Source organism: Sorex araneus, chromosome 3, assembly GCF_027595985.1.
Source record: "Sorex araneus isolate mSorAra2 chromosome 3, mSorAra2.pri, whole genome shotgun sequence".
Taxonomy (NCBI): domain Eukaryota; kingdom Metazoa; phylum Chordata; class Mammalia; order Eulipotyphla; family Soricidae; genus Sorex; species Sorex araneus.
In genome coordinates this window covers 129,445,089-129,459,404 of record NC_073304.1, presented here as the reverse complement: position 1 = coordinate 129,459,404, position 14,316 = coordinate 129,445,089, and the positions used below count along the sequence as shown (strand labels likewise).

General features: G+C 40.4%; 1 protein-coding gene across 11 annotated transcripts in view; it reads right to left on the bottom strand.

Moving 5' to 3' along the window:
• The window catches only part of PLCB4 (phospholipase C beta 4), a 455,945-nt gene that overhangs the window by 84,293 nt on the left and 357,336 nt on the right, over positions 1-14,316 (bottom strand). For all 11 annotated transcript variants that reach the window (XM_055131101.1, XM_055131100.1, XM_055131094.1 and 8 more), the window contains 5 exons: positions 10,958-11,168; positions 9,846-9,939; positions 6,735-6,814; positions 5,953-6,037; positions 2,486-2,576 (listed from right to left, as the gene is read on the bottom strand). In XM_055131101.1, coding sequence (XP_054987076.1) covers positions 2,486-2,576; positions 5,953-6,037; positions 6,735-6,814; positions 9,846-9,939; positions 10,958-11,168 — 561 coding nt within the window. The remainder of the gene's footprint in view (positions 1-2,485; positions 2,577-5,952; positions 6,038-6,734; positions 6,815-9,845; positions 9,940-10,957; positions 11,169-14,316) is intronic.

Here is a 14,316-nt window from a genome sequence, read left to right as displayed (position 1 = left end):
TCAAGGACAGGTTTGCACAAATATACATAATGAGTATGCAAATGTATTTGTCTTTGCTATTTTTACAGTAATGAAAACACACCAAATGGGCATGGTTAAATTATAACACAGTCCATGTAATATAATATATTCATGGTATTTCATGTATCAGAATTAAATTTAGTATGCAGATTTATATCCAACTGGAAATAAGTGCACATCAATTGGTTGAACTGCAAAAATTAACACTTAGTATACATAACTGCATTTGTGTTAAGAACAATGTGTGTATATGATCGGGGATCATTCCTGAAAGTGCTCAGAGGGTCTTCTGCGAAGCTTTGAAGCTTTGGGTTGAGCCCAGGCTGGCAGCAAAACAAGCACCTCACCCACTGCATATGTCCAAAGAAAGACTGCTACATATATATGTTCATAATACATATGGGTAAAACGTAAAATATATAACCTAGTGCTAGTATGCCATTTTCTTATACATTTTTTTAAAAAAAAGGGCTGGAGCAATAGCATAGCGGGTAGGGCATTCGCCTTGCATGAGGTCGACCCGGGTTGGATTCCTATACCCCTCTCGGAGAGCCCAGCAAGCTACTGAGAGTATCTCCCCCGCATGGCAGAGCCTGGCAAACTACCTGAGGCGTATTCGCTATGCCAAAAAACAGTACCAAGTCTCACAATGGAGATGTTACTGGTGCCCGCTTGAGCAAATCGATGAGCAATAGGATGACAGTGATACAGTGACACAGTAATTACTAGGAGTCAGATAGTACAGGGGTCAAGGTTCTTGCTTTGTGAGCAGCTAATCCTGGTTTAATCTCTGATACTACAAGGCCTCTGAGCACGGCAGGAAGTGATCCCTGACCACAGAATCAGTAATTAGCCCTAAGCACCACTGGGTGTGTCCCAACCTCACCTCTCTCTAAACAAAACAAAAATGCTTTCCTATGGCATTATGATTTTACAATAAATGCAATGAATAATATTAATAATTTTAAATGTAAGATGCCCAGGGATAAAATAATGCAGATATGACAATTTATTTCTTATTTTTCAGCAGAGTGGCTCTCCAGAGGTGCTTGCAGGCCCAAGGGTCCCCACCTAAAATTCTCAGTGAACCAGGCCAGCAGTTCATTGCAAAGTTCTGAAGATATGCATGATTCTGCTAGGTCCTTGCAATTCTGGGGATACTCACGCCGTCCCTATGTCCCTAGGGGCCTCTAGGACCACACCATACAGTGCTCAGGAGCCCCGAGGGACATGTGGTAACAGAAATAAAACCTGGGTTGGGCTGTAAGCTAGGCGTGTGCCCTAACCACTGTGTTATCTCCCGGTTTCAACCACACCACTTTTTAAAATGCTACTCATTCACTGACCTAAAATTTGGGTGGGAGAAGATAGATACATGGCCAAGCACTCAAATTTATGGGATCACCAAGCGCTCAGCTGAAAACTGTGAGGTGCCCTAGGGAGGCTGAACACCCAACCAAGAGCAGCTCCAGCAGCTGCAGCCAAACGCTAGTTCCAAGGGCTCGACACCACAGCGTCACGGATATTCTCTGCCGAGATGCCAACCTGTGAGTAATTTCTGGTACCCAGTGCACAGTTGGTATTTCTATTCGGAGTCGGAGTGGGGAGCCTCCTGCCAACTCCCCCCCCCATACTTCTGAAGTCCCGGCAGCCCTGCCCACCTCCCACAACCGCTGCCATGTGGACTCACTGGCCCCGACCACCAATCATGATGTCTCTGGGCTGTGTGTGCAGCCGCTGATGCAGCCACGAGACACCTCCAAAAGCAGCTAACAGCTTAATAAATACTTAGCCAAAGGCTTAACAATCACATATATGTGATCAGATATAACAATTTTCACATAAGTTGATTTTTATACCCATGGTTTTTAGTATTACAACTTTGTTATATAATCAATTTTAATTCTAGAATCGTATCAATACTTGTATCAATTGTATCAATACTTTATACACTGAGATAAATTAAAACATAAAAGCTTCAAAGAAACAAATATTTTTAAAATTGTCAGTAGAATATAGAAAGAAATGCCTTTACAAAATGATTTCCTTCTTGATCTTTCTATAATGGCAAATAACTTACATTCATATTTACCCCAATTCCTAGATACGTATCACGTGGACAAACTGCAAAGGAAAGCTTTTAAAGAGGACTTTATAATGTATAAATGATCCAGCTCATGCCTTGATCAATTTTAAAAATTCCACTTTCATTTTCTTCTAATTTATCCTTTGGACCCCTTCAATTCTGTGTGTTTTACCTTCACACCATAAGTTGACAGAGACACTAAATATCAATGGAAATACATCAACTAGGAGCCAAAAATTGCATGCAATGTAATCAGTGTACCTTCTTACTCCCCAAAGCCAAAATTTAAAATCTATTTCTTCTAGATATCTGAACTATTCAAACATGCAACAAGCAACGGCCTGTAGGTTTGCTCACAGAGGTGTATATCTGACTTACTCTTCTCAACTTCAGGTTTCAGTCTTTTGTTTTTGATGAGTATTTTTCTTTTGAGGTCATTCGGGGATGGCAAGGTTCGGCCTGGTTCAAGCTAGAGGTAAACAAGAGAGACTCAATCAATGGCAGATGGCACTTCATTCTCTTCCCCAAACCAGAAGGGGCAGGGAGGTCTGCAAGTCATAAATCCAACAGCCACCAGATGGCACCCAGAGGCCCTGTTTCATTCCACACCACATCCCACGTAGCTTCACATTAATGTGACAAATGAGAAGTCCCGTCTCCAAAGGCATGCTAAGTGCTCATGCTAAGTGCTCCCCCTTCTCCATCGGAGCCTGCCCTAAGTCTTTGCTGAGACAGTGTCAGGGATCAGCATGGCTGCTGGGATCAGAACTGGCTTTTCCAAGCAGAAGTAAAGAGGGCTTCTGGATCCCCTTCCCTAATTTTTTGGTCTCTAGAGTCTCTAGACCGACTCAACTCCTACATGGAAAACTGTGGTTCTGTGGACTTGATAAGGAACCCAAGAAAGAACTGAATTATCAATATCTCAATGCTGCTGTGGATTCATTAGCTTGCAAACAAGGAGTTCCTTTCATACATTACCTGCAACTTGCAGAACTGTGCTCTATCTGTTCTTCCATTCCCTGGTACCCACCTAGCAATACACCCTGCCACCCATTTATCTCACCATTTCTAAATGAATAGATATTCATTTATAAAACAAACTTGTACACACAACTCCACGTAAGAAATTGCACTCTGTATCAGTCTCCCCTGAAATGAGCCCTTTGCTGAACTTGCGCTCCCCCAGGGACGCCTGCTACTAACTGTTCCGTTCCCCAGTGTCCTCCCTTGAACCTGGAAAGACTCCAAGAAATATCCAACACATTGCAGGACAGCTTCTTTTTTCGTAATGATGTGTTTATGTGTGTGTCCTTTATCTTGTCCCTGCCGAGACAGAACTCTTCAGTTGGGAGGACTCCTGATTCCTGATCTGTTTCCCCCACATCTCCATAGCACCTGTCCTGTATGTGTCTAGCACTTTTCAAAGCATGCAGAGAATCAAGAACTGAGCAACTGAATCCAACCAATATCAAAATCAACAAAGGTAAAAATCAATAAATAAGTGTACAAATTGGTCTTATATAGTTTGGGCCTTCCTTCCTTCCTTCCTTCCTTCCTTCCTTCCTTCCTTCCTTCCTTCCTTCCTTCCTTCCTTCCTTCCTTCCTTCCTTCCTTCCTTCCTTCCTTCCTTCCTCCCTCCTTCCCTCCCTCTCTTCTTCTTTCTCTTTCTTTCTTTCTTTCTTCCTTTCTTTCTTTCTTTCTTTCTTTCTTTCTTTCTTTCTTTCTTTCTTTCTTTCTTTCTTTCTTTCTTTCTTTCTTTCTCTCTCTCTTTCTTTCTTTCACACTTGAATATTAAAAAGCGAGATTGATATTAAAATATTAGAAATATTTTTCAGACATTTCTACTCTTTTTTAAGTTTACATTCAGAGATTTTCACCACATGTCCATAATTTCCCAGGGAAGACCGAATCGTGTTCAAAACAATTTAAAAATTTTAAAAATCTTTAATTTTACTTTTTTACTGAAAATTTTAACTATTAGTGATGTTTACCAGTTGTCTGGTATGTCTTTTTTTTTTCTTTTTGGGTCACACCCAGTGATGCACAGGGGTTACTCCTAGCGGTGCTCAGGGGACCATATGGAATGCTGGGAATTGAACCTGGATCAGCCGGGTGCAAGGCAAACACCCTGCCCACTGTGCTATCGCTCCACCCCCCTCTGGTATGTCTTTTTAAATAAACTTTTAATTTTACTTAATAGGCACCGTTATTTACAAATATGTCCATGACAGAGTTTTGGGCATATAATGTTCTAACATCAATCCCACCACCAACGTATCCAGGTTCCCTCCCAGCCCTCAATCTGCCTCCTTAACAGGCATATTTTAAAGTTGAGTTATTGTGGTTTTGGCCTCATGATCACAGTACTGTTGGTTCTCTGGTGTAGACATATACATATACCACATCTCAACACCTCTGGTGTGTCCAAGGCGCCTGCCCCTGTTACTCCCATTTGCCTCTCCGAGACATTGTCTCTGAGATGAAGATGAGTGCACTAGTACTTTGCTTGGGAGGCATCCCATGAAACTCCCACCGGAGTTGGGAAGTGAGAAAGGGGACATTCCTCTCATCAGGAGTGTGAGCTCGGGCCATCTGGAGCACAGGGAGCTCTGGGAACCAGGGCGGACATGTGGATGAAGCAAGCAGTGAGGGGGGTCTGACAGGGACCATTCTCTGGTACTCTGGGCCACCCTTTGGTGTGTGGGCACAGGAAGGTCCAGTTATCAGGGCTCATGCCCATTGGGCGCATCCCAGATGCTACAGACGGCCAGGCCGGGACGTAAGGAATGCTCAGAGGAGATGGGAAGTAGCAACAGCACTTCAAGAGGTGAAGCAGAGGGGGAAAAACAGAAAAAAGAAATATCCCTGTCTCCTGTCATGCTCAATCTCCAGAGATGCACAGAGTTTCAAGGAAACTCACTGAAATGCCTTCAGAATGTGCCCAGGTAGCACAAAGCATCTTCTGTCACGCAGTCCGGCCACTCTGCTGGACGTCCTGCTCCATGTGTGGGCTCATCAGCAGCTACTAGTCAACAGCAGGCAAAATATTTGCTTACTGTAGAGTGCTACACGTCTCAAAATGGATATGTTACTGGTGCCCGCTCGAGCAAATTGATGAGCAACGGGATGACAGTGATACAATGACAGTGATACAGTGACAGAGTGCTTTATACTTTAATCCCTTTAAGCTGCCTTGCTAACACCTTGAGACAGCAAACGTTCATCCTGGCGGTAAGAATCCTTACAAAACGGATGAACTTTTAGGAATGATCATATTTTTTAAAACTTGTGGGCATTATTATAAATCCACAGAATCCACAAAGTTTGTAACCCACAGGTTAAAATTTGTTACTATATGCAGAAAATAACAGACTTAAAGTGGTAGCTTGAAAAAAGTATATAGAAAACATTGCCCAAGTGTTTATTTTAAAAGTTGGGAGTTTGAACTTCAGGTTCCTGTGACTTCAACCCAAGGGACTTCTCAGAGCAACAGGCTTAGGCTCTGTGGGTACTGCAGCCTGTGTGCGCATCTGACTGCCCCCGCCCTCCAAGAACCTTCAGAAAACGCAATCTGAGGTCCAGGGCAGTGGGTGCTAAATGGAAATTTTAGGTCAGGGATCTCAGGGAACTTAAGGACGGTAAGATCTTGTAAATTAAAGAGGATGAAGTGTTTATTTTATATCCTTCTACACATCCCTCTGAAGCACAATGAAAGCTCTCTCTACCAACACAGTTAAATAAATAAGATCTTTAGCATCAGTGCTCCAGAACTACTTGAACCTTTAAAAATGAATTTCAAAACAAGTCCATTCATGTCAGAAATATGGTTTGCTAAAAATACATACTGGATGCGATTCAAGTGCCTGTTTCAACAGGAGATCCCCAAATAGATCTTCGCAATATTTGGACATCTTGTACTGTTGATATTTGCTGGAGAGAAAGAACTGGCATTTGTAAATTTGAACATTTATTAACCACCCAAGAATTAAGAAAAAATACCGTCCCTAAGCAATTAAAATTTCCCACTCTGCAAAACACATGCTTGCCCTCTTGCTATGAATGTGAGAGACACATATCATAATCTTTAACTGGTATAGTTTAAAAAGAAATGGACACTGTCCCCAAATTTAAGAGCCAGTACATCGAGTTAAAAATGGCAAGTTCATGAGGCCTGATTTCAAATGTACTGCCTTCTCTTCTAATTGAATGAGACTGGAGCAAGATGCTGTGGTCTCTTAGCTTTTGGTTTGAGCACAGATGGGGATAGTCCCAAGGCATGAAAAGATTGAGAACTGGCTGCTGTAGTGTTTACTCACCACAAGTCCAGGCACACGACACAGAGGCACCAAAAAGTTAGGTATCAAAAAGTTAAAAGCAACAGGTTTAAAGGAAGCATCTATAAAATATATTAAGACAGCTTTGTGTCATTCTGGAGGTAGTCCTTTTTATTTACAGGACAAAAAAAAAGGACAACTTTTTTCCCATAGCATGATGTCCTCACCACTTCACAAAATAAACAATTCCAATTTGCTATTAAAAAGATAGAACATAGCAGTTGGGGTGGGTGGGGGTGCTGGGGATTAAGAAACAATGCTTAGGAACGTGGCAATGGAAAGAATCATTATACCTGCAGTGATTTTCAAAGGAGAGAATGACAGGATACTCAGATGTGACAAATGCAGTTTCCTTGATGGCTTGAATGACATCCTTAAAGACAAAGAGTGTTAATGAGACAGAAGAGCAAAAGAGAAAAAATTTGTTCAAGGCACTTGAAGCCATTCAGAGCCTATTAATTTGTGCTTTTCAGACAATCAATGCAGACAATTCAGACCTGGAAAACCTATTTACTTTTACACTCTACAGGTTAGACTCTAGTGGTTAAACCCAGGGAGAGTTAATGACTGCCTAAGGACAATTTTTTTTCAGAGCTATCTGTTACTTCTCCAAATGTATGATCCTAGAGAATAGTATTTTATGCTTCTTTGGCCTGCTGGTCCTGGGGGACACTGAGGCTATACCGTGCAGCGCTTGGGTCAATATGTTGGGGATCAAACTCAGGACCTTGTGCATGTTGATCCTGCATTCCAGCCCTGGAGCTGCTTCTGGTTCCCTGGACTTTTTTTTTTTTTAACAGACCAGTCTCCTATTCCTCTGTTTAAGGAGAAATGTTGGAAATATCCTAAAGGCTTGGAAGTTTTCACAGATTTTCTTCTGTGCTTGGGAATCAGAATCAGTCTTGCACGATATTTCATTACTGCAATGCAAACTTCTAAGAGATGATAGGGGCATTTACTCTTTCCTGTTATTTTGTGCTAAGTTGGTGTAAAGAAGTCAGCAGAAAGGAAGTTCTCCTCAGTCAAATGCCTCCCCTGAGATAACACAGGGAAACAGTCTGTGATCCTGTCTCTGAACAGAGAACTTAGATACCTAAGGTAACTTGGGAGAGAGGTGGGCACACCTGGCAGTTCTCAGGGATTATTCCTGACTCTGTGCTCAGGGATTACTCCTAATCATACTCTGTGGACCAGATTTGGTGCCAGGGATCAAACTGAGGTCAGCTACGTGCAAAGTGAGTGCCTGAGCACCTGAACTATCTCGCCAAGCTTTTAAAATAACTTTTTGCTTTTTGTACTTGTTATTTGGGTCCTACTCAGCAATGCTCTTTGCTTACACCTGGCTTGGCACTCAGAGAGGAGTCTCAGAAGTGCTTAGGGGACCATTGAGGGTGCCAAGTTTAGAAAGCTGAATACAAGGCAAGTAAGGTCTTATCTTCTGGACTATCTCTCCAGCCATGAATAATGTTTGGATGAGCCGAGCATGGCCATCTCCTAATATTGCTATAAAACAGGAGAAACCTTAAGAGACCAGTGACCCTGTTTTAAAAAGCATAGTTTCAGATCAATGCTTTTATAAGCAGAGCATCATATTTACTAAAATCCCCTAAATTCTTACTGGCTTATAATTAACCACAGTGTAAGTCTTGCGATTCAGTTCTTCAGAAAAAAATTTGCCTGAGAGATCTAAGGAAGCCAATTTGAAATGCTAATAACTTGGTTCAGATGATTACTTAGCTATTCTTGCTTTTAAGTTTCTTCCCAGTTAAAAATGACTGTGACATTGATTGCCCATGTGAGCAGACCAGGATTACTCCTTAAGGAAATCTTGCGTCTGTCTGCTGGAGGTTTCCTTTGATCACTTCCATCTAAGAGAGAAGAGCCTTCTTTTGAGCTAAGTCTCCTTTTTTGGCTCCTTAATTCAAGAGGACAACAGCTCTTTCTGACACTTGGCTAACTGCAAACTCTTGGCTTCCCACTCAAATGTATTCTCAGTACTTCTCAAAAAAAAAAAAACCCATAATTTTGATTTATTTGTTGCTCAAAACACACCGCCTCAGAACTCCCCAAAATCCTGGCTGAAGGAAGTGATATGCATGCCATGTTATAAGCTTAGGAAGCATCTGGGTGTCTTGTTATGTTTTAATAGAACCCCACCTTATTTTTTAATAGGACCTTGCAACGTTCAGCCAGGTTGGCAATGTTCAACAGGCAGTGTAGACCTGAGAAGAAGTTGGTGCTTGGACCCAGAGATACTTGAGAGTTCCCAGGCTCTCACCTGGTAGTGTTAGGGGCTGAAGATGAGCATGTGGTGCTGGGAATCAAATTCAGTGCCTTGTACATGCTAGGAATGTGTTCTACCCCCAGAACTAACTCCCGGCCCCAGCATCTGAGATTTTAAATGTTTTACTTAGTGACTTTTCACATAGAGGTAAATCAAGAACCATTGGCTCAGACGTTGCAGTATCTAAAGGAGATAATATTACATACTGACCAATGTACCTGACCTATCTGGCAACCACAGAACTTTATTTACTTACTTATTTGGGAGTCACACTTGGCTGTGCTCAGGTCTGACTCCTGGCTCTGCAGCTAAGAATCACTTCTGGCGGGCTCGGGAGACTGTATGGGGTTCCAGGGATAGACTCGGTTTGACTTGTGCAAGTCAAACGCCTTACCCATTGTTCCATGGCTCTGGCCCCAGAACTTTGTTTTTTTCCCCCACTTTGGACAGAATATCATTGAAGTCCATTGAAGAAGGTGCCCAAGAAATCAGTCTTTAAGTAGGACACAGGAATTACCAAAAGGTCATTACTGAAATGCCTCTTTGTAAAACTGTAGCTTCCCTCTACAGGGCTGGGAGAACATTCTGGTTTGTGCAGGCAATAATGGATTACTCTGTTGGTTTTTAATGAATTGGGTGTATTATCATGTGTCCCTTTTTGCACGGAATTCTAGATGGTTCTTTGCCCAATTTGTGGAAAGTTAGACAGTTGGTGGAACCTCTTGACAAGAATTTATAAATTCTAAGATTTATCTTCTTATCTTCTAACACTTATAGACATTATTTATAATCTATTTTAATTTCTGTGTTCAATTTATTTTTATGCCACAAAGGAAGTCTTTTGGGAAAATTGCAAAGACAGCAAATTAGTAGATAAGAAAATAAAAGACTGCTTTTAAGTAAACATAGCTGAGGGACTTTGCCAGAGAAACTTCATTATAAGTACCATCACCATTTGAAAGCAGGGAAAGTAGAATAAAGGAGATTTTAAAAGGAGAAAATGTTTCTTTTTTCTTTCTCAAAACTGGAAGGAAGGACTATAAGGTAAAATGCTTGAGAAAATAATCTGAACTTTCACAATAGTTTGAAAAGGCTGTGGTTGTGTAATTTTAAAACTTACTTTAAAAAGAATATCTGTACACATTGCTTTCCCATGAGTTATTATTGGTTCTTGGTCTTCACCTTTTCCATCCCAACAGTCAAGTTCAACACATCTACAAACACAGGAAAATCATAACATTGAATCCTTACAGCCAACAGTGTGTATTAAAAAAAAAATCAAAATAAGTTGAACAAATACTAGTTGGACAAAGCTGCAATAAATGACAATCAGGGACAATGACAGGTTTGTATCTGGGTTATATTTTAGGTGATCATAACATTTCTTTTTTAACTTTATTAGGTAGGATGTTGTTAATTTTAGTATTTCACAGTACCTCCAGACATTGAGACTCATTATTTTAGCTTTTTATGATTCAATTATTCAGAGACAGAAGCAGTGAGTTAATTTCTTCTAAAGTATATAAATACCATATATATATATATATATATAAAACTAAGAACAAAACTGTATTACTCAATTTTCATTTTCTACATTTTTGTTACATTTGAACCTTCAAGGATTTACCAGTTTCTGAAAAAGGAAAACTGTTTTCAATAATCTTTCTGAAGGGGCTAGAGCTATAGCACAGCGGGTAGGGCGTTTGCCTTGCATACAGCCACCCGGGTTCGATTCCCAGCATCTCATATGGTCCCTCGAGCACTGCCAGGAGTAATTTCTGAGTGCAGATCCAGGAACAACCCCTGTGCATCACTGAGTATGATTCAAAAACAAATAAAAATTTTAATAATAAATTTTTTTAAATAGAAAAAAATTTTAAAATAATCTTTTTGAGTCTCAGAGGACAAAATTTTAGAATTTTTAGCATTAGATAAAGTTCAATTTGCAAGTGTCTATGGTGATTTGGAAACTCACCATTTTGCATTGTGCAGGACATATTTTAAATTTACAGCAAAATATATCTTTTGATGCACAGTAAGATTCCAAACCTTTATGAAATATATATGTTTTTCTTTTCTCAAGGTAAAATGGCTATCCTATTCCACTAAACAGAAGGGCAGATGTCCTTTCCACTATAAATATGACTTATGCTTTTTAAAAGAAAAGAACATTAAACTGAAGGGGCTCATAAGGAAAAAAAATTAGACAGAGATCTGGGTTGAATTTCTGACCTGCAGCCAGCCAAGAGAACCTGTCTGTACATTTCTACTGAAGACTTCCCTCCGAACTGCCGGCCGGTGAGATAGGTATTATGCGAAGAACTGATGAAGTAATGAGCCAGAGGATGGTCCATCTCCTGGTATAGCTCTAAACGATCTAGGAAGACCGGGGCATTTTCATCTGACATCAGGTATCGGCAAAACCCATCACTTGATATAAGTCCTAGGAAAGAAAAGAACATCTTAGTAGACTTACATATACAGATCCTATTTTTTTCATGGAAGTTGAGGCAACTTTAATATATGCCAATAAAAGTCACCTTCTGTGTTCATTTACAAAAAACATCTTGAATTAAATACTGGAGTTGTGCATTCTAAATAACTTAATGCATTTCACAAATAGGTGATATCTTGCATTTTTATCCATGATGGCAGAAGATGGCCACTCCCAGAATTCAGAAGCACTCTGAATTTTGAGCAACTGTGACCAGGGACCAAGGAGATCTGTGTCTTCCTGATTCTGTCACTCATTCCTTACGTACTTGGGTCTTTTGTCTAATGGGGAAGGGTAGGAAATGGTGGGAACAACCCATGTCCAGGACTGGCAGGGGGGGGCGAGGGGCAAATGAGAATATATGTAAAAGGGTAAGCTTAAAAATGGAAACCATATAGGGGCTGGAGAGATAGCACAGTGGGTAGGGCGTTTGCCCTGGCAGACCTGGGTTTGATTCCCAGCGTCTCATATGGTCCCCTGAGCCAGGAGTAATTCCTGAGTGCAGAGCCAGGAATAATTCTTGTGCAGTGCTGGGTGTGACCCAAAAAGCCAAAAAAAAAAAAAAAAACCCACACACAAAATGGAAAGCATATAAATAAAGGGCATTCATTACTGTGTCACGGGATGGGAAGTGGGATTGACAGTCTCTCAGGATTTAAACAACTTGACATTGTTTTGTTTTGTATCAAACGCTGAGTGTGAGATGGTTGAGAAGTCTATGCAATGTTTGCTGAAGCATGGCTGCAGGGACCACTGTTCATTTCAACCACAGCTTTGGGACATGGGGCAGGGCCTGTGTGGTAAATGAAGTAAAAGCAATAAATATTTCTGCAATTTCGCCTACAATAGCAACCGATGATAACCTCAGCTTGTGTTTTTATTTAAGCATTTATAGGTCCTGAACTAATTTCAAGCCTTAAAAAGCATAGAAGACAGCATAATAAACTGTCACTGATCCAATATCAAAGTTTTGATGAATTTTACACAAGACATTTTTTAAGGAACACAAAATTACAGATGTCATTATAGTGTCCTTGGTATCCCATCTTCAAATCCATTCTATTCTATCTTTTAGCTCCCATGCTGACAATTATTACCTGAATTTTCATGTATGTTCCCCAAAGTAGTTTTATAACTCTACTACAAAAGCACGCATGCAAATGTGTGGTTCTGAATATTAAAAAAACCCTGATATCTTAGTTATTCAATTATTTGTACTTGCAAATTGCTATATTTCCTCTATATATTCTTGGAATTTATTCAATTAATTTGTCATGTTCATTTATTTTTTAATAAATAATGTGTAGCAACATGTATGGTAGATAGTGTGTAGGAAATATAATAGTTTATCCATACATGAATATATCACAATTTAGTATTCATTATTCTCTTGGTAGATACCTAAATCATTTCTTTTTTTTTTTTTTTTTTTTGCTTTTTGGATCACACCCGGCGATGCACAGGGGTTACTCCTGGCTCTGCACTCAGGAATTACCCCTGGCGGTGCTCAGGGGACCATAGGGATGCTGGGAATCGAACCCGGGTTGGCCACATGCAAGGCAAACGCCCTACCCGCTGTGCTATTGCTCCAGCCCAGATCATTTCTAACTATAATTAAAATCACTTCTTTTTTTTTTTATGGGAGAAGTTCTTTTATTATATATGTACAAAATCATCAGTGCATACTTTATAATTTTATAAACGTACCTCAATAAAACTGAGACTTTTTAAAAAAATAGCCGCTTCATTCAATATTTCAACAAAAAACTCACTATTATTGTTTGGAGTCCCCTCCCCCACACCAAAGTAGGAACCTGCTGGAAAAGAAGCATTTGATAATTTGTTTTCCATCACTTCAATAAAAATGCATATATCTGCTGCCTAGGCACATTTATTCTTAGAGCAAGTTGCTTTAAGAAAGATGCAGTAGGGGGCTGGAGCAATAGCACAGCGGGTAGGGCGTTTGCCTTGCATGTGGCTGACCTGGGTTCAATTCCCAGCATCCCATATGGTTCCCTGAGCACCACCAGGGGTAATTCCTGAGCAGAGCCAGGAATAACCCCTGTACATCTCCAGGTGTGACAAAAAAAAAAAGAAAGAAAGATGTAGTCACTGAACCAACTGACAAGCCCTACCTTTTTGAAAATACAGATAATAGTTGAAAGAATGACAAATACTTATAAAGTATAGTAAAAGTAGGAGAAGAAAACAGCAATGGGGAATGAAAGTGCTAAGGAATTAGCAGAATCCTGTTCATCATGTTCAGTCAGAGCCTATCGAGATAGGTCCCATTCCTGCATCAGGAGCAAGTGACATACCCCATCTCAGGCAGACATACCAGCACAAACCAAAAAAAAAAAGGCCTTGATGCAGGAAAGCAGGACGGGAGATAGTAGCTGACAGGGTCAAAGGCTACATCAATTGTATGTTAAACTTCTCTGAGTAATTAAGACTTTGTTCTAAGTGTGCTGAGAAGTCTTTTGATGGTTCTGAAGAGTGAACTAACATCCCTAGGTATTTACTCTGGCATATGCAATTCAGGTGTAAAAAAAGAAATGTGGCGTCAAGATTGACACTAGTATTTGCAGTGGAATGGGAATTCTCCTGAGAACGTGAAGAGGACTTGGAGAGTCTGGGAAGGGTGGCGATGGAGAAATGTGATTTATTTTCAGGAGCAATCTTGAAAAGTTTGCAAGTGAAGAGGGTGAGTTGAAGTTGAGTTCATCAGTTTTGGTGTGTAAAGCTGGGTTTAAAATAGTACCCTTTCCTGGAGCCAAGGAGAACGGAAGTATATGTTCTGTTATGGACACACCGAGAATGTCCATTCAACATCCAAACAAATGTTCTATGCCTAAACAATAGCTCAAAGAAAGCAGAATGTTTAACCTGAAAGTCAGAGGTGAGTAAAAGAAACTGAACATCATTGGCCTGGATGAGCTCACCTGAAAAAAAAAGCAAAGTTGCAAGAGAAATCTAAGGAATGAGTTTTCATCTCTGGTATTCAGAGCTGGGAATTACAGAGATTCTCCAAGAAGTATCACTAGAAGTGGAAGGATGGCTCGAAGGTGGGCACAGTTTCCACCTTCCATTCATCAAG